Source organism: Mus caroli, chromosome 6 (genome assembly GCF_900094665.2).
Source record: "Mus caroli chromosome 6, CAROLI_EIJ_v1.1, whole genome shotgun sequence".
NCBI classification, from domain to species: Eukaryota; Metazoa; Chordata; class Mammalia; order Rodentia; family Muridae; genus Mus; species Mus caroli.
The window spans coordinates 29525029-29546135 of record NC_034575.1 but is presented as its reverse complement, the minus strand read 5'-3'; the positions used below and the strand labels follow the sequence as shown (position 1 = coordinate 29546135).

The following is a 21107-nucleotide window of genomic DNA, read 5'->3' as shown; positions in this document are numbered from 1 at the left end:
CTTTCCCCGCTGTAAACAAAGACAAGCCAGAGTGGCAGAGTGACACACATTTCTCCATCAGTCCTGGTTCATGGCCGATAGGTTAGCAGGGATGAGTAATATCTTCAGTGGCCCTAAGAGAATGATCCTAAAAGGCTGGGCAAAGTCTGAGACCACAGTCTTAGCTTCATTCAATCTGTTCATGCCAGGACCAATCTGACCAGAGAAATGAGCCGTCTATGGCTTGTCATAGTTTAGTGGACACCAATCTTGTGAGTACAAAAGAAAACAAAATCACATCTTGGGTGTTAGTGCTTCATTAAGGACTTGATACATCATAAGGCCTTCTCTTTTTAATCCCGCTCGCTGTTTGTGGGCCACTGCATAGGCATCTCCACTCCTAGAGCAAAGGTGAGGAGAAAAGCAAAGGAATCCAAGCCAATGACTTCACTGCTAATGCCCTGACACAGAAGGTCATCACTACTGCTCCAGTCTATGCAAAGAGAAGGACCAGATCAGCATCATGTCTTGCTCACTGATGCCACTCTTTTGGTACAAGATGAGAAAGATACATTGTTTCCGAACATTATCAAAGTCCCAGGTAAACTGAGTGGAAAAAAAGTAGATAGAAGCATAAAGCTATGGCCCTTTAAATACTAACTGACCAATTAAAGGGGATGTTGATTAAACACAAGTTAGCTCTCATCTTGATGCTGTTTTACTCTGCCGTGTTTGTTAATAGAAGCTCTCTGCAAACCAACCTGAAGATGCATCTGTGTCTACATCAATCAATTTATTAGTGGCTGCAGAGAAGGCTTAGTGATTTAGAAGCCTTCATGCTCTTACAGAAGACCCAGATTTGGTTTCTAGCACCTACACTGTGGCTCACAGCTATCAAAACTGTAGTTCCAGGGGTGCAGGCAAAGTATCCGCCCACACCAAATTAAGACCATATTAAGAAATCTAAAGGAAAGGAAAATCTATTCATTGAATCCATTTTACTTTTTTTTTTTTCAAAGAAAATTTCAGGCTACAGGTGTTAAAAAAACAATCTATTCAAAAGTCTCAAATGCATATTTCTTATTGTGCATCTCCATAGCTATTTCATAGTTATAGAGATCATTATTAATATTCTAATCTGAGGGTAACAGACTCATTCATCACTCCAAGTGTTCCTGTGATGGTGTATGTAGCCGCAGCCTGTTTCTGTTTCGCAGGATTGTGACCAGGGGGCAGGGCTCACCTCGATTGCATTGGTGTACTGCTCCAGCCGGCTGTCAATCTTGGAGACTACTGCTGCTTGGTGAGTAGATCTGACACCACTGCCAAAGGAGCACAGACATGAAAATGTGAGACAGGAGGATCTCTCCATAAGTGAGACAGCTGATGAGCCTCAAATGAACAGTCAATTCTATTTACCTTTTCTGCACAGATTTATTCAAAAACTCTGCTCGTTCCTCTATCTAGAAACAGAAAAAGAGAAGAAGCCTTGTGAATATGCAGAGGAAACATTGTGTAGGAAAGTCCTAACTCGGGGAAGCTCTGTAGACATTGAAAGCCTGAGACTCGAATCAATGGAGACCATACCAATGTGTCTTTGAAATATCTCTGAGCACTCGTGGAAGGCAAGGCACACCCAGAAAGACAAGCATTTCACCTTTGGACCTGCTTTGTGGCCCATAGCTTACTCACGGTGCCCTTCTACCACACTGCTACCATTCTTGAACTTGGTAAATAAAAACTATCTCAGAACAAGTGAGAGCACAGCCACACTGGGCGTAGCAGCCCGGAGGGGGCAGGGAGGAGACAATGGATAATGTATCTGAGGCGGGGGAAGCTAGGATTGGAAGAGGGTGAAGAATGCAGAGAGAGAGAGAGAGAGAGAGAGAGAGAGAGCCGGGCGTGGTGGCACACGCCTTTAATCCCAGCACTTGGGAGGCAGAGGCAGGTGGATTTCTGAGTTCGAGGCCAGCCTGGTCTACAAAGTGAGTTCCAGGACAGCCAGGACTATACAGAGAGAGAGAGAAGAAGGAGACAGGAGAGGTGTGTGTGTGTGGTATTGGGAGCAAAAAACAGCCAGTAAGATAAGATGGCCTTCCATAATACAGACCAATGACGAATTAATTATTTATGTATTTAGTATCTGTATCTCTCTGAGATGGCATTTGGAAGTGGCTCGTTTTGGAAGGTCATTTTGTCAGGAAGGTGGAATCCTCACGGATGGCATTAGAACACTGATGGAAAAGACAAAAGGACTCTCCTATTTTCTTGTTCTCTTGCACATGAAGGGGCAGCAGGAAGGTGCCCATCTGTGGAGGAGGAAGAGAGCCCTGTGTAGAACTCAGCAGTATTGACACCCTGATGACCTCACACTCCCCAATCTCCACAGCTGTGGAAAACAAAGGCTTACTTGGTTTAGCTTATTGGTTGTTCTGTTTGTTTGTTTGTTTGTTTGGTTGGTTGGTTTTTGAGACAAGGCCTTAATATGGAATGTAGGCTGTCCTTGAATTCCTGGTTCTCCTACCTCATTGTCCTAAATGCTGGATTGACAGGTATGAGCCACCATATCTGGTAAATGATAACTACTCAGTCTACGCCAATCTGTTGTGCTTATCCAAACTGACCGAGGAGAAGGGAACATTCCCATCTTATCAGCCTAGGGCAGTCACCACAGTAGATCTCTGGACAGGGTAGGATATGGAGCCTTTCTTCATGGGTGCTCCTTGGCAGACTAAGAGAACAAAGGGTCCTTAGATTTGGAGAACACTTAAAGACTAGTGGTAGGTACCATATTAAACGTCGTCACGAACATGATGCCACATCTCTAAGACAAAATAGGAGTTTTGATAGTTGAACTGAGTTGTATAGTTTACCATTTCAAAAAATTTTTGATATTTGAGCTGAGTTTCATAGTTTGCAGTTTCCCACATGAACTTTTGAAACCGAGGGAGGCATGCATGAGCTGGAGGGGAAGCTAGGTGTCTTGTTTATTTATTTTTACAAGTCAAATACTTTGCAGAGAGGGTGGTGGGAAGTGCAGGGCAGTACAGAGCAGAGCTGAGCCTTGTGTGTGTGTGGCTCTGCCAGTATCTTACTGAGGGCTGTTCTGCTCCCCTAGGCTGTCCCGTGAACCCAAGCCAAAGAGTGGGCACACCCCTGCTCCTCTTTTTGTATCTGAAATAGTTAATCCAGCTTGACGTCATTCTCTTAATTTCCATAGGATGCACCCTCTGTTTACTGACTCTTGCTGGAAAGCACCTTAACCAGCTGCCCTAGTGTGGAGTTTATAAATTAAAGACTGCACAATATTTAAGGAACTTAAGGAGGTAAGTTGGTGTTCCTGACAACCAGCAGGTGGCAGTACCGTCTTAGTAGAACTTAGGAAGACACTACTGCTAGCTTTAGATAATAGGTTGTATATTTTCCTTACCTCACATTCTACTTCTCCATCAATAAACTCAAACACCAAGACCAAAAGCCTTTGGATTTAATCTACTTATAACTTGTTCTTTGTGTTGTCATTCATTGCTACCATAACCAGGCAATGAGAACTCACTTGTAGAGTTTCCCAGACAGTGGAAATCATAAGGAATAAACAAAATATGCCATTTAGCACTATTTTGAGGTCAACATCCAAATGTTCCCTTCCCATCAGCAGTGTACAGTATCACCTGGTTGTTAGAATGGTTATAACCAACGCTGCTATCTGGAGAGCATCGCTAGGTATTGGAATTCCACTATAGGATAAGCTAGGTTTAGGAAGATCCCAGAAAGTTCTCTAAGGAACTTTCATCGGGACCAAAGGCAGATAGTATACACCTAAATGCCCATCTATATTATGCAAAAATTTAAAATTGTCTGGTCCTTTCTGTACATTTTCTTTAAATGATTGTTAACATGTGCGGCTCCAGGAGAGAGAAGACAGGGGGTCCCTAGGGAGGCCACCGGGATCCAAATGAGAAGTGAGGATCCTCAGGAGCTTGGTAGAGAGGAGATGGTTAAAGAGTTGGGGAGGAGGGGAGGAGCCCCAGTTTGTCTAGAAATCAGAACAGATAGGATCTAGAAGTCCCAGTGACTGCTCTCATGTTATCAGTACTGTTCAAGGAAGACTCAACTTGGGAGAGATTTTAAAGCAGGAAGAGAGAACATTATTTTCTTTGATTATTTGTTGATCCAGGAACAAAAGAGCAGGTCCAGGGACAGGCTGCCCTGGTGGCTGCTCAGAGATAAGCAGCGAGGAGGGAGGACACTTCTCCCGGGCTGGGTGTCTGCTTTCCTGGCTGTTCCTTTTGTCTTGCTGATCATTCCAGTGATCCTCAAGCCAAGTGTTTGCCATAAAACTCTCAAACAACCAAAGGAAAACACTTATTGTCTTGTTTTGTTTTGTTTTTTTTAGATAGAGTTTTACTCTGCAACTCAAGTTGGCTTGGAACTCGCAAGGTCCAGGCTGGCCTTGAACTGGTGATCCTCTTGCTCTAGTATCTCAAGTGCTGGGATCAAAGGAGTGAGTTACCACACTCAGCCTGAAGCACTTTTTTTTTTCCAGACTTATTTTTTTAATTTTTATATGTATGGGTGTTTTGCCTATCTGTATGTATGTCAGCACGCAGTGCCCATGGAGGCCAGAAAAGGTATTAGATCCTCTAGAGCTGTCAATTCCAGTGTCGGTGTTCAGAAATGAAGCTGGCCTATTGCAGGCCTTGTTGTGCTGGCCCTGAAGGCTTCCTGGTTGGGATGCAGTTCCCTTTGTGAGTTCTGAGTCACTCCCCATGAGGCTCTCAACTGTATTCGTGTCGAGGTAGAATTTTTTTTCTTTCTCACAGTATGCAAAACAAGCTAGCTATGCTACAAATATCAGATATTAAAAAAAAATTCCCACTCTGTCTCATTGGTGTGCTGGAGGGTTTTCAACTTGACACAGGCTGAAGTCACCTGAGAGGAAGGAACTTCAGTTAAGAAAATGCCTCCGTACGATCAGGCTGTCCATGTTTCCTTAAGTAGTGATTGATGGGGGAGGGCCCAGCCCACTGTGAGTGATGCCAACCCTGGGCAGGTGGTCCTGGGTTCTATAAGAAAGGAAGGCGAGTGAACCATGGGGAGCAAGCCAATAAGCAGCACCCCTCCATGTCTTATGCACCGGCTCATGCCTCCAGGTTCCTGCCCTGTCTGACTTCCTTCAGGGTTAAACAATGATGTAAACCAAATGGATTTTCCCAAAGCAGACCCGAGTTGAGTGTTGAAGTACAAAAAGCCATGTGTTTCCTAGCAACAAAGATCCATTCTGAGAAACACTGTCCATTGGGCAATTTATTGTGTGAGCACCGTGCTTCCTTCCTACTTACAGAAACTAGGACGCCTACCCCTACTGTCATTATGTACCAGTATTGTGCATGTGTCTGAGATAAGCCAAATCACTGTGACCCAGTTCACAATGCTATGTTGGAAAGTGTTAGAACTGTAACCAACCTGGGCTCAGTGATGCAGGCCTTTAGTCCTAGCACTTAGGAGGCAGAGGCAAGTGGATTTGGGTGAGCCTGGTTGACATAGCAAGTTCTAGGACAGCCGGGGCTACATACTGAGACACTGTCTCAAAACAGACAAAACAAAAGACCCATGACTAGCATTCACGGTGTCATTAAAAACTAAGTGAAATTACTTGAGAAAAAAATGCTGGGGGCTGCTGATACAGCTCATTTAGTAAAGTATGTGACCTAGAAGCATGAGGACATGAGGTCAGTCCCCAGGTCCTATGTATAAAGTCAGCTGAGAGGTGGCATGTTCCAGGCTAAGAAGAGAATCTGACTCAACAAAGTGAAGGTGGATGGCTTCTGAGGAGCAACATTTGAGGTTGACTTTTGGCCTCTACACATATGCATATTCATGCAGACATATCCCCCCCCCCACATGTGTAGCCCTCACATTCACATAAAAACATTCTGACAAATAGGAAATATATGTAATATGCATCCAAACTAGGAAGCCCTCAGGGCCAGCACAACAAGGCCTGCAATAGGCCAGCTTCATTTCTGAACACCGACACTGGAATTGACAGCTCTAGAGAATCTAATACCTTTTCTGGCCTCCATGGGCACTGCATGCTGACATACATACAGATAGGCAAAACACCCATACATTAAAAAATTAAAAAAAATAATTGGTCTTTGGTCACTTTCATACACTACGTGCACATGTAGCCATGGGAGCCCGACTGTGACTCCACCCTGGCACTGCCCATTATTGATGGTTGTGGTCTAGCTAGGCTGACAGTAAATGAGGATGGGGTTCAAATGTTAAAGGTTCTCTGAGGATTCACTCACTCTTTCACTAGTCATCTGAAAAATATTTATTAAATGTCTTCAATACAGAAGGTACCATACCGGGTATTCAAAGCAACAGAGAGACTTGGGAATAAATGGCCTACTGAGTCGACTGCCTTTCCCCAACATCTCAACCACTCCACAGTCTCCCTGACTTCAGTTCTTTTCGGTCCTCTTTTCTCTCAGAAAGAACTTCTGCCCTGAAAGTTAGGAGCTCTGATCCATGAAGGCAGTAGTAAGATTGAACTCTACTGGGAAAGATCCCTATCCAAGTTGTATCTCATCTCCTACAGAAATAGCTTTGCAGTTTGGATCTGGACCAATGTCCAGTTGCTCTGCTTTTAGCAATCACAACATTAACATAAAAAGCAGCTGAAAGAGTCAGGGGTCAAATGTTTGTCGTTCTCCATATGGTACTATCCAATTCCCAATGTGCTATATAAAAGGTAGGGCCTTTGGGTGAATTCCTAATGAATGGGACTAGTGCACTTCTTAAAGAGCCAGGCAGAGCTTGTGTGTCCCTTCTTTTCTCTTTCATCATAGGAGAACACAGCAAGAAAATGTCATTGTCATCTATAAAGAACCAGATATTGAATTTGCTAATGCCTTCCTTGACCTTGGACTTTTCTGCCTCCAGAACTGTGAGCAATAAGTTGTTCATGGTACCCGGTCCAAGATGTTTCAGTAAAGTAGACTGGACAGATTAACACAGGACAGCAAAGAGCTACATGAAGCCAGGGAAGTCTTGGATGATCAAAACCTAAAGGGACTCCAGTGAGATTCCTAGGATGCTGGAGGGGAGATTTTATAGGAAGTATTTCTGCGAAGATACCTTGAGAGATGAGCCTTTAGGAGTGAAGCACTTGAATGGCTTCTTGTCCTCGGACAGGCCATCCTCTGGCATCTTCTGGCGCTTCTCAGCAGCTTCTGCCCTTCTCCTTTCGATCTCTTCCTTTAACCTCCTCTTCTCTTCCTGAGACAGACAGAGTCAATAGCATCACAACGTGCTTCAGCGCTGTGAGCCCAAGAGCATCAATCAGAGGGCAACAACAGACTTAACCCTAGTACATATGTTGTCCCATCTTCTGGGGGTGCTCAGGAGAGGGTGCCCCTGAGCACAGGAGTCCAGCTGCCTGGATTTGCATTCTGGAGGGGCACTTTCCATCAGTGTGACCTTGGTCTTACCTGCTACCTGCCTCAGTTTCCCCACTTATAAAACAGAACCGCAGAAATCATCTAGTTTTATGATGACTAGTTTAGAAAAATGTGTGTGAAATGTTTAGACTGCCACCCTGCTCGACAAGTCTCCCTTGAAGGTGATGTGTTATCCTCACATCTTGTAAGTCATTTAACAGCAACCTTCCACTTCTGAATAGGCAAAGGAATACAAAGGCCCCCTCCACCTGCTTCCAGGAAGAGTTGTCAAGGTGGAATCCTTTGTACAAAACGGGCAATAAATCTATGGTACCAAGTCTAGCAAACTACATGAGTCTGACAAATTGTGATGATTTTGTGGTAGCCCCTGACTCAACTGAAGACATCATTTTAGGTGCTGGCCTCATTGAAAACTGGAGTTAGAAGAGACACTGGAAAAATTAAATTTCCACACAACTTAGGGAAACTGTATAACATCCTTGTCAGAAAAACCAATGAAAATCTTTTCACATATTTTGAGGGAATAGGAGCTTGAGACCTGGAAAGTTCTAGGCTCAGGAGTTGGGGAAGTAGGACCTCCATGCCTACTCCATTAAACATCTTCAAACAAGTCATTCTAATAATTGGATCCCTGGCTCCTTTCCCCATAAAATGAGAATGTACCCCAGGATAAAAGGGGAAAAATGTACTTTGTAAACCATAGCCATCTAGGCTGAGGCTGATGGAGCGTATTTCTCATGTGCTGAGGCCAAGTTTCCTTCCTTGTAACTTGATCTGTTCCATGTTAAGAATGGAACAAATGCATCTGTCAACTGTGACAGGGCTCGGGTGGCACAGGAAGTCAAGGGTTGGGTCCTGGTATATAGAAGTTGAGTCTGGTCTGCTTGGAGAAACTTTAGGGATAGAAAGATGGCTCAGCAGTAACGTTTGTGGTAGGAGCCTGGAGACCTGAATATGATCCTTGAAACCCACATTAAAATCAACTCCACAAAGTTGTCCTTTGACCATACACAGGTACACGCACATATATGCATAACACACACACACACACACACACACACACACACACACACACACAATCATCTATAACATTTCTACGAAGACTTCAAATATTGGACATCATGGAACAGCCGTTTTTCTTTTCTGTCTCTTTGTGTTTGATTTTTCCTGCAGGCAGAGTTTCTCTGTGTAACCCAAGCCAGACTGGAACTTACTATAGAGCCCAGACTAACCTGGAACTCAAGATTGTATTGCTTCCGTCTTCCAGTGCTAGGCTTCCAGGCACACACCCGCCACACCCACCCTGCTTCCTAGCTTGCCTCTGTGGTAGGCTGTAGACTTTTCATCTCTCTCAGATTTCCCACTGTTCTTTATTGAGAGGTTATAGAGAACAATAGGCTAAATGGGAAAATTTCACACAACTCCCCTGTGCCTCAGTTTCTTCATCTAGAAAAATGGAGACACAAGGACTCAGGGTTCAGAAACATGCCAGTACATGCTAAGTTTATCATCATAATAAATTATTATTACTATTATTATTATTGTTGTTGTTGTTATTATGTTATTGTGAGGCAGGGTCTCCTGTAACCCAGGCTAGCCTTGAGCTCAATGTGTAGTGAGGGAGGACCACCCTGATTTTCTGATTCTTCCCCACCTCCTGAGGATCACTTGGGTATATGTACTGCTCTGGATTGAACCCAGAGTCTTCATTGTGCATGCTGGAACGAGCACTCTACTGACCGAACTACCAGGTTTGTTACTGCCCCAGAGTCCATACTCCGAAGAGCAGCAGGGAGCTTCCTTGAGGGGCTGGTCCTCTTTAGGCTACAAGGTCGTGAGCCATGCACTTAAGGACGTGGGGACAGGCAGGTTTCCCCGGCCGGGCCACGCAGCCCTTACCTCCTCCCTAGCTTTTCGATCAGCCTCCTCCTGCTTCCTTCTCTGCTCCTCTTCCTCCAGGACCTTCCTTCTCTCTTCCCTCTTTTTCTTCAGCTCTTCCAGCTCCAAGGCTGCCTCCTGTTGCTTCTGTTTGAGTTTTTCAAACTCTTCGTTCTCCGTCTCCCCGCGGCGTCGGCGCAGCTCCTCCAGCCTCTTGCCGGCTTCCACTTGTGGGGCACCTTCAGCTTCCTTGTCCCCACTGGCCCGGCCTCCTGAACGGCTGGGGCTGAGGGAGGTGAAAAGGAAAGGCAGTTACTCGGCTCTGTCTTGCAGCCCCCGTTGGAAGGAAGGGGGCGGGTGTATGCCTGCAGGTGCCAAAGCCAGGCACCTGATCCTCACACCAGTCCTGGGGGGTGGCTGGGGGATCTTCGTGGAATATAAGTCCTCTCTACTAGGGCAAAGTAAAAATGATGCACCTAATGTGGAAAAAAAATCCCATATCTGTGCAATACTGACTTCTATTTAAATACTTCTTAACTCATAGTCCAACACAGGAATCCCACCCCAGACACCTTCGACAGGAACAGATGAAGCCTCACTGTTTAACGTTTACTCTGTGTGATGGATGGCACAAAGCTTCTGGCTACGGAACTAGAGAATTAAAACAGGAAGGGGATTCAGGATTCAGTGTACAGAGCTCATCTTGACTATACACCTCATGCTTTGGACACTTTGGAATATAATGCCTCCTCTAGGACAGGCTTTTCAGGTTAAAAAAAAATCATCAATTTAGTAGATTTAAAAAGTGGAAAAAACGAAGTGCATTGTGTAGAGAAAAATATAGTACCATATTTTGAAACGACTTTATTTTTTTTTAGCTGTAATGTGTATGTGGGTAAGGATCATGATATAAAGTCAGTGTGTTACTTGAGCTGAGGCTATAAAGTATAAACATATTTCATCTAGGTTCTTGATGGTTAAAGAGGAACTCTCATTTTGAACTCAAACGAGGCTAAAGGGTTTCTTACAAACCTGCATTGCTCTCTCAGTGCTACAGGGCCCCAAGCCTGTGACTCCTTTCAGTGAGGCTCTTTGCAGTTTTGGGACACTAGTTTGCTCTTTCTAAGATCATGAGGTGTGGATGAGAAAATGGACTCATCTCTGGGATCCACTAGGTGTCTCTCGGCCTTTACATAATCAAAGTGTCTGTCCTGAGACTCTGGTACAACCAGTCATGCAGAGGCAAACTTCACATCAGGAAGTGCAGGCTTAGATTTCCTGGGATGGAAAGCTGGCTACACAGCACTATCGTGCATAGTGCAAGGCCAATTTAAAATATACATTTCTGGTTACATTAAGTTATATGTATATTGTCTGATCCTGTGTGTCTGTCTATCGTGAATATTCCATACGTAGAAAAATATCTGGAATCAATGTTACTTTTGAACAAAATTAAAAACAAAACAAAACTAAGAATCCAGTCAACTTACACCCAAACAGGAGTAAGACTGGCTATTCTGCCTCTACCTATACAGGCTGGTGGGCTTACAACATAGGGTGGTATATGGTGATACCTTCCAGAAAGTCCTGTCATGTCTTTTGCTTTTGTAGATTTAAGGCAAATCAGACACAAGGCTTTATTTAGCCCATGTAGAACAAAGCACACAGCTTGCTTTTAGCTCAGCTGGTAATCTGTTAACTCTCTCTTTCTCTTTCTCAATGTGTGTGTGTGTGTGTGTGTGTGTGTATGTGTGTGTGTATACAGTTCAAAAAAATGGGAAAATAAAAACAGGTGTCCCCCTTGGTTCCCTTGCAAATTTCCAGAGGGCTCTTAAAATCCTATGGTAAAGAGCTGTGATTTGGCTTAATCTAATGTGCCCCAAGTTTTTGGACCATAGACTAATACTCATTTACAACCTTTATAAAAACAAACAGAGAAAGGTTTGTAGGAAATAGTCTGAACCATACATACAAGGCAGGAACCAATGACATTAATCCCAGTTATGATATTTCTTAATACACTGATACCACGTAAGGGTATTAGGTTAAAACATGGGCACTAAGCATTATAGTCCTTGCTATTAAAAAAAAAAAAAAGAAAAAGGAAATAGAAGAGAACTAAGCTGTGGTTGAGCAATGAGTGCTGGTCTATTGTCAGTGACAGGGTATCTTTAAGTCAATGGCCAATGACCTCAAAACAGAAGAATGCCATCTGCTTAGCTCCTTTCTGTCCAGAGGCACATGATGAAGAAACCCATTCTCCCTCCCACATATGAGGAGATTCTTAGATAGTCATGCCTTACCTGAAAGCATTCTCGGTTTGTTTAAGTTTGTGGGTCATGAATTCTCCATTCTGCGCCTTCACTTCTGTAAATCCTTTCTTTCTATCCAAGAAGCTCTTGACTTCTTCTTTGGGCTCTTTGTCCTTTTTAATCTTCTCATCTTTGATCTAACCAAGGATACATATCAAGAAGAGAGATAACTAACTATAAACATCATACTAGGCTTTAGCTGGTTTTAATGAAGACCTCAACTTTTAAGGAAGTCATTAGATTTGAGGTAGAGCAACCATCCAGAACATGATATAGAAACAAAATCAAGAAGAACAATAGAGAGTAAGCCATGGCTCTTTGGCCTGTGAGACAGACTTAGACTGTAACGTTAGAAAGTCAAGAGCCTCTGCTGATCTCACTGGAGTTTTCATTTGTGGGAGCAGCACTGTTGCTGTTTTTAGAAACTATCTCGTCCTGGGAACTCCACCTAAGATTAGTAGCTTGCAGTTCCCACTAGGAAGAGCAGTTACAGGTCATTTTGATGGAAGACTGGCAGTGTAGCTTGGCCAAGTTTCTTCTTAGTTAAAGGGAGCATCTTTGATCAAAGCCTAATAAGGAAGAAGTAAGAGGAAAGCCAGCAGGTAGTCCAGATCTGCCATTTCTGGTGCTTTGGTCAAATTTGTATGGTGTCCCAAGGAGGTAATAAAACCTAACTTTTAGAACCATGTCTGAAGGCACATAAACCACTAAAATTAGCAGGGGACAGGGATAGTTCTAGTGTACACATTGATATCCATTGGCAGGAAAGATTTAGACCTCCAGAAGTGGGTTTGTGATCATCGTGGATAACAGAAGAAAGGCTATCTGGAGGGAAAGTGGACCTTAGTATTTTTGTGGTTGTTGTGTAGTAAATTCTTCATGGTAGACAAGACACATTATTTCAAAGTAGCTTTTGAGATGGGCAGAGAGTTCAAATTACTATCTCATCCATTCTTAAAACATGAGCAGGAGAGAGTGACCGCCACTGTTCTGAAATAGTTGTAAAGAGCTAGTGCTCAGCAGAAATATTTGGAAGAGGAAAGGTAGACCATGAGAATACAAGGCTTCAAGGATGCCCAGAACTTTTTCTCTTTATCTGACCACTCACTGCTTTCCAGCGACTCTTGACACCCTCTGGACATTTACACCTAAAAGGCATGTTTTACAAGGTAGAATGGCGGTGTTACGGACTACCTTTTATAGCCCTTAGCCTGATAATCTTCCTTAAATGGTATTAAATCACCATGGATGGACTACTCACCGACACTGCTCCAGTGAGTTAAGATTTTGATTTCCCTACAAGGCAGGATATACATGGGTGTCCATGTATACTAAGGGACATGTGGCCGGTCTACTCATATTCTCAGGCAAAGCTTTCTTAGGAACATCCTTAATGTAATAGTGATGACTTGCGTTCGTCTGAAAGTTATTTTCTCCTTTTGATGCTAAAGAGGGGGGGCTGCAATGCTGCTGCCATGTCCTCTCTGACAGATTTGTCTGCGACCAAGGAGGCCGTTTGATTCTAGGGCTGTTAACAACCCAGTTTCTCTGGGAATCTCATCAAGATATAGTGAGATGAAGTGATCACTTTCCACATACCACCATCTTATTGTTCTCTTGGCCCCTGGATGATTATGAGCGAGAAAAGGAGGCTTGGGCCCTGTAGAGCAGTGTGATCAGAATGCTTGGTGGCTGTCCTTGCCCTTTAGAACATATTGGTAGTCACTGAAAAGGCGGGAGAAGACAGTCTAGTTTCATTTTGGCCTGTCACTGTTGGATAGAGTCCTAGACACCATGGGCTACAGTTCACACCCTGGTTAATATGTATCTGGGAATACAAATATAGAGGTAATGGGAGATATTCCCAGGATATCCATGAAACAAATTCTGAGTCAAGTCTTACGGTTTATGGTGGCAACTGCTTAGGTAAATTTCTTTTAACTCACTTCTTTTATTTTGAAGTCAGAAATATTTTCATTTCCCCAAAAGGTATTATCAGATTTATTGGCAAACAAAACAAAACAAAAGAAAAGAAAACAAAACAGAAAAACCAAAACGTAAACTAGCTTTGTAAAAGCATTAGATGCCTATGAGAAGAAGAGTCCCCCACTCTACTTGTTGGGAAGGGTTTTGGTGGGTGGTCTCCTCATATTCTCAGGGGAAAACTTCCTTAGAAACATTCTTAATGTAATAATGACGACCAGCGTTTGACTGAAAGTTATTTTCTCCTGAGAAATAAATAAGAGACTCCACGGGATCCTTAAATTTTAGTTTAAAGAGTACAGTGGATTAGATTCTATGGCAAATTCATGGCAAGCCCACAAGCCTTCTGAGTCGCTGGGAACTAGATCTCTTAGGTCTCTTGGAATGTTACCACCAAAAAAGATCTCTGTGGAAGGGTCACTGGGTGGTCACAAGTGTTGAAAAAGCAAGCAGGTTTCTTCATTCACAGATAACATGGCTGTACTTCTAAACAGCCTCTAGATTCTTGGATGTTTGGATGAGACTCCGTTTAGCTGGGCTACTTAGTGGGAGAAAACATGAGCATACGGGGGTGTGGGAACTTAGGCATGACCTTAAACTGGAGAGAACTCCGGAGGCCAAGGGAACACACGGACCTGAGTCTCTGTGTCGTGCTACTCTGCACGACAAAGTTCCAGTATAACAGCAAGACTTGGATGTCAGTTGCAGGCCTTCACGAGCTTCAGATCCCCACATCCTCATCTGGATCCCTATTCTACCCCACACATGTCCTCCTGGCTCTTTGTTCCTGAAATTTGGCTCATGGACAACTTAAACCTTCAGCAGAGAGCTTAGACTCCAGCTTAAAGCGCCCGAGTCATTCTTTAACCAAATTTCCTGGATGCACATGCATGCTAAGGTCACACTGTATGTTCAGGACATGTGGGCCTGGGTGACAGGAATATTAGTCACAAAAGACCCTGTGACTGACTCTCTCTCTCTCTCTCTCTCTCTCTCTCTCTCTCTCTCTCTTTCTCTCTCTCTGTTAAAAGCCAAGAAAACAAAACCAAATAGAAGAACTGAAAAGAGACAGCTTGTAATGGAAGAGGAGAGACAGAAACTTAATTATGTCTCAGAGTCAGAGATCATTTGCACCCCATGGCTGCCACAGAGTTCAGCTGCGGTGGAGGAATACAGGGGATTTATTTATTTGTTTGTGTTGTAAAGCACTGGAGAGACTTTGGGAAATGCTTCCCCTAGCAGGGCAGAGGAATGTTTGTGTTCACTTTCGGTTGGCCTAGCTGCTTATATTGTATGGCTCCCTAATCCTGCCAGGAAAGGTTTCTGCTTGCTTTTGTGATAAAAGAAAGAAGAAAGGAAAGGAAGGAAGGAAGGAAAGAATGAACAAAAGGAAGAAAAGAAGAAAGGAAGAAAGAGGAGAGGAGAAGAGAGGAGAGGAAGGAAAGAAAGAAAAAAGGAAGGGAAAGAAGGAAAGAAAGAAAAGAAATGAAGGGAGGGCATAATAGGATAGGGTTATTCAAAATGTCTGAATCATGCTAAATGATTTAAAATTGCCTATATAACACACCAGTCCAGCTAGTTGAGAAGGGAGAACTCTATCCATTCAGTCGCAGTTTATCTATATACAATGTTAAAATCTTAAAATTGATCTTTTGAAAAGACTGATTGGAGGTGATTATCTAGCCTGGTATAAAAAAGGAGCCGGAAGTTCTGAGCCCTGGAATGTGCTGTTGGGCAAACTGGGAAAGGGATTGTGGCAGGCTGGAAAGCAGCTATTCCCTGGAGTGTCTGACTGATACCATGGACTTTCCCTTATCTGAGAAGAGGCAGAGGGATGACTGAGGATGAGCCTCTTCTGACTCAGATGGAGGCGTGGGATGCTTTGGCCACGAAAAGTAAATCACTATCTGGCCTAAATGAACGTTCACATCAGCAGAGGGTATTTACTGAAGCCCTCTGCCCACATTTCACCACTGAGTTGCAAATCTCATGCTTTCTTCCTGTGTCTGACACTATTTGAGTTTGGTTCTGAGACAGCTTTGTCATACAGATGGACCTTTACACAGTCCAGGGTGTTCAGCCGTCTCCTTAGCTGCCTGGTAGAGCTAAATTCAGTTTCCGGGTCATCAGTATTTGCATCTCCTCCCTCCTTCAGATAGCCAGGGCTCACGGTCAAACCACACATTCTACTAACGTCGAGAGGAACATAAGTCTTCAAGTAAATATACAGGGTCTTGTGTGACTCTTACAAAGCCACCTAAGGGAACCACCCATATGCTACTTAACATGGCCGTCTATTTTCTACACATGGAATTTTCTTTACAGCTCTGGATTTTCTTAATGGATGCTCTAACAGAGACCTGTAGTGGGATTCCATTTGGGCCAGTACCCAGTGGCTACCGATTGTTTCATCAGTCTCTTGGGAAACATCATTCAGGCATTTCTATGTCTCCTGGTTCTGTGCCACCACATCCAACTGTCTGAACTTACTGGATGACATAGCAGTTTGTAGTGTCACCTGAGGCTACCATAGGCAGGCTGGTTAGAACCAGGAGGCTTTCTGCCCTGGCACTATATGCTGGATTGCTATGGCACCTGTGTCCAGAAGCCTCACTTACTTACCTATGAGCATCCTGGCACCTGCTCCCCTGTGTGTGTGCCTCATTAATGCAATGCAGAGGCTGTGGCCAGACTTTGCTTTTTGAGAATCATACATCATCGTCTTCGGCTCACCAAAATTTCTACTGAGATTTAGGTTGGGGTAGGGGTGTGCTTTTTCATGAAAAAGTTAAAGTGTTAATGAAAGCCAGCTGGAAATATATCACGATTGAAATGTAAGCTGCGAAGGGCTCACAGAAGCCAAAATTACACTGTCAGAGCAGGATGTAGGCAAGACTGAGGAGCAGGGCTGTCCGAGTTCTTGACTGTGACAAACACTAAGAAAGCTGCCCACAGCTGCCCACGTGCCCTCGAATGCTTTCAATTCTGCTTCCTTTTTGTGAACATATGTGTATGGTTGTATGAGTGTATATGACTGTGTGCACATGTGTGCTTGTGTGTGTGTGGTATAAGAGTGTGTATGAATATGTGTGTACAAGTGTGTGTGTGTGTGTGTATGTGTGTGTGCAAGGCACAGGTTGATTTTGGGTGTTGTCTATTGCTTTCTACCATAACTTTTGAGACAAGGTCTTACACAAAGCTAGAGCTCACTGTCTGGCTAGATTGGCCGCCAGTGAGTCCCTGGGATCCCCTACTCATCCTATTGTCTTTGCCTCCCAAAGCTGGAATTACAGACACTCCCCTATACCATGCCCAGCTTTTTATGTGGGTGCTGGGGACCCAAACTCGAGTCCTCCTGCTTGAGTGACCAGCACTTTACTCACTGGGCCATGTCCCCAACCTGATTAATTAGTTTAGAGACACCTATACAATCTCATCAGTGACTCATGAGCCACAGCCTGGAAACCACAGGGGAGGGGTTGCAATTCCAAGATCAGATCCAGGCCTGCTGCTTTCCGCGTGGCTTTAGGATATGATTATTCTTAAAGACATTTACCTCTTCCTTTCTGAAGGCAGGCTTGTCATCCTGAGGCTTTTGTCTTTGAGCTTGCCCTTTAACTCCTCTTTCTTCTTCCTTTTCCTTTTCAAGAACGGGGAAGGTCACTCACGTAAATAGAAGCCCTGTCTAGCTTGCAAGAGTGAGAGGGTGTTCAGATCACTCCGCGTGGGCTGTGATGTCACTGTGACCCATCTCAGTGACACACTCAGACTCCCTGGTGCCAGTGGTACCTGGTGCTAGTGGCTTGTCAGCAAGGGTGATATGTCCCACCCCTCCCTATTTCTTGTCCTCCTGTGCCTCCCACTGTGCTCACTGGAATCTAGCATGACATGGTGTTTCAGGCATTGACATCCTGCTCAGGATTTTCTCAATGACAGCCATGTGCATGAGCCCTGGGTATAGAAGCAGGGGTGGAAAACAACTTCAGTGCGAGGCAGTGCAGAGGGCTCACTCTGGAGAGGTGAGCGTGCAAGCGGTTCTCTTGTCTTTTACAGCTCTTACAGGGTTTGTTTTTAATGCAGCCTTGCAGATAGAGAAAAAAAACCCACAAAATGTTTATATTTTATACTTCCTTCTCCAACTGCTATCCCTACCTATTCTTCCTGAGCCACATAGCAAAAGGGAGCAAACTGCGAACTCTCAATTGTCCATCAGTTGTTAACTGGCCCTATCCCAGACCAGTGGTTTTCTGCAAGTCTACATTAAACCCAGGTCTACATGATGGCAAGTCAGGCTTTTAAAGGTGTTTTGTTTTTTTTTGGTTTTTTGTTGTTGTTGGGGTTGGGGGAGCATCCAACAATCTCCTTACTCTCCTGGATTCCAGTTGACTTCAAAGGATTTATAATTTTATCTAAGACTAAATGTCTGAATTTAATTCTTTTTCTCAACTCCCCAGTCCCTAATTTTAAAATGAAAGATAAAAACTGCTATCAAACACCAGAGTGAGGTGAGAAGTATAGGCCTCTTGCCTCATGCACACCCAGGGAATATGACAGACAGAGGGAGTTCAGATGCAGATGTACAAACAAGCTGACAGAAACCCACCACATTCGGCATCTTTGGGCTAATTCATTTTTTTTAAATAACCACAGCACCCAAGCACCAAGCAATTGATTTCTTTCTGGTTGTCTCATTAATTTGGTCGATTGCATTCTCAGCTGTGGTTCAATTGCCCCATGCTTGGGTATTGCTATGGCCTGAAAAAAAAAATGAAGTTTGCCAACTGATGAAGCACGTGCATGAGGCCTCAGCCCCCACTTGGGTGTGCATTGCATTTCTCATGAGTCACAGGCATCACACAGTAGGTGCACAGTGCTTACTGTACCTGCATCTTTGGGATAGCTGTCTGAAGTCTGTCGTCTGGGACCTCCCTTCCATTCACCCCTTTCCTGTCCGCTTTCTCTGCTCCTTTCTCCCCCTTGTCCTTGGCTTCTTGCTTCTCACTCCTTTGCTCCTCCAGCTGCTGTTTCTGTCTTTGCTCTTCTATCCTAGCCTTCTCCTCCTCCTCTGCCTTGGCCTTCTTCTGTGCCTCAGCCACTCTTCTCTGTTCCTCCTCGATCCTTGCCCGCTCTGCACGCTCCTCTGCCTCCCTCCTCTCTCTCTCCTCGGCCTCCCTCCTCTCCCTCTCCTCGGCAGCGGCTTTCTGTTCTGCTTCGACTCTTGCCCGTTCCTCTGCTAGCTTTCTGTCCTGCTCGGCTTTGATTCTTTCTTGTTCTTGTCTCTCTGCTTCCAACCTCAGTCTCTCTGCCTCAGCTCTCTCTTCCTCCCCCATCTTTTTTCGACTGGCTATCTCCTCCGTGTCTTGTTCCCCATCCCCTTCTATTTTGGACTCTTCTGCCCTGACTTGCCCGTTTTCCAATACCATCAGCACAGCTTCCTCTTGGATTTCTGGTGTTTTCTCCTCTACCATCTCCTCTACCTGATTTTCGCCAAGGCACCCTCCCTTCAGCTTCTCTTGCTCCTCCTCTTCCTTTTCTTCTTTCTTTTTGTCTTCAGCATCCTGATAGCTGTTCTTCTGGTAGGACTTGATGACCACTTCTGTTTCTTCCACCTCATACCGTCCTGAGCGACTCTCTCTTTTTTCTTCCCCCTCTGCTGTCTCATTTTCAGCGGTGTCATTTTGCATTCTTCGGCTTGGGCCTGAGAGACTGCCATCTGTTATGGTCGGATCAAACTCCTTCTGACGCTCTAAGGCTTCCTGAAGGCGTTTTTGACGTCTCTCTTCTCGTCTAGCCAGGCGCTCCAGTAAGGCAGCCTCCTCGTCACCTTCTACCAGAGTGTTTGAGGTGGCTGGCTTAGACTCTTCATCGGGGACACTGCATGACAGAAGGAACATCAAAGACAACTTGTTGGTTAACCAACCATACAGAACCAACCACAGCCAGAGCAGGCACCAGCAGTATCCAGCTCACATGCCCCTAGATGTCACCACTCTATGCTTCCAACTGAGCCTATCCAAGTCTTCGCTCTTGGTCTTTCTCAGGACACTGTGTCTCCTCAACTTGTGTAGGGCCTCTGAATATTAATGTCACTCAACAAAATCAGAGGAGCATCATCATATAAGTACTTTGGCTTTTCTCTGTTTTGAAGGCTAATCCTACAGCCATGGCTCTTAATAGAGTTATGTCCCAGAGCTCCACAGAGGACACTTAGGCCGGAAAGCAACTTTCCTCCTGTGTCTCCCTTACTTACACCCCAACAGTTGTTTTCTGAGGTGACCTCACAGACTACTTCTGATTAAACCTTGATTTCGGAATCTGTGTCACCATGGATCCCAACTATGGCAAGGATCAAATGAGAACAATGAGTGAATTCTGTGAGTGTCAGAGATTCACACTGATGCCACCGAGTCATTCCTGATTTGGATCGGTGGGGCCTGAGGGACTTAGAGGGGACTTAGTGTGGCAAGTGTGAGAGTCTACATTCATGCCCATAATCTTCTCTTTGGAGACATCTAAGTGTCCTCCACAATTCATGGGCTAACGACTGCCAGTCAAGGATGGCATTTCCTATCCTCTGTCCTCCCTCATACCTAGACAGGACCAGGTAACCAAAGAAATGTAAGTATGAACAATGTGTCCAGGACAGCACAATTGATCATGTGTGTATGTTTGCCATCTCTGTTGGTGTTCAGAAGACTCTGGCTGCTAGGGCTTGACAGAGCTATGGAGGATAGAAGGACAGAAAGACCCCCGAGGCTCACTGAGGAGCCAGTTAGGCTGAATCAATGAGCCCCAGGTTCAGTGTGAGGCCCTGCTTTGAAAACAGGTGGCGAGGCAGGCCTGGTGGCATGTACCTTTAATCCCAGTGCAGAAGGCAGAGGCAGACGGATCTATGGGAGTTTGAGGCCAGCCTGGTTTACATAGCAAGATTCAGAGCAGCCAGTAAGTAATACACAGTGAGATCCCCCCTCTCAAAAAATAATATAATAAAAGTAATAAAAATAAGATTAAAAAATAAGACAGAAAGCACTTTATCCAGTACACAAAAATATCCACAGTGCACTAGTATACCGTGTTAAAATATGAAAATTCTCATAGTAACAACATTACCATAACTAATCTAGACAATATAACTCCTTTGTACAGATTTCCAAGAATAAAGAGCTTTTTCTACTTTTCTCCAATGGGTAAAGGCTGGCTAAACCCAATATTTATTTTTAAAGAAAAAAAAAAGAGGGAAAATCCAAACTGAAGCATGTCCATCATCTTAAACACTCTTCCAGGGTGCTGGACACTGCCCAGACCAAGGGCGTCGGCCCCTCCTGGCTGGAATTACCAGTCATGGGATACCAGAACGGCGACTGGAGCTGGAAGCCTATGTCTTAAAATGTTTAGAAACTCCATCAAATTTCATGGTTCATACCAAACTTGGCTCCTCTGATGTTCAAGTTCACTTGGATTTGGAAAAACACATCATATAGTT

General features: G+C 44.3%; 1 protein-coding gene across 7 annotated transcripts in view; it reads right to left on the bottom strand.

Annotated features, from left to right (window-relative positions):
- Cald1 (caldesmon 1) overlaps positions 1–21107 on the bottom strand; it is a 177756-nt gene that overhangs the window by 12542 nt on the left and 144107 nt on the right. For 4 of the 7 annotated variants that reach the window (XM_029478318.1, XM_029478317.1, XM_029478319.1 and 1 more), the window contains 6 exons: positions 19102–19498; positions 11633–11778; positions 9351–9615; positions 7129–7269; positions 1399–1442; positions 1223–1301 (listed from right to left, as the gene is read on the bottom strand). In XM_029478318.1, coding sequence (XP_029334178.1) covers positions 1223–1301; positions 1399–1442; positions 7129–7269; positions 9351–9615; positions 11633–11778; positions 19102–19498 — 1072 coding nt within the window. Of the gene's footprint in view, positions 1–1222; positions 1302–1398; positions 1443–7128; positions 7270–9350; positions 9616–11632; positions 11779–17180; positions 17265–18507; positions 19499–21107 lie in introns of all 7 variants that reach the window. The other 3 variants (XM_029478314.1, XM_029478315.1, XM_029478316.1) reach the window with 1 other exon arrangement.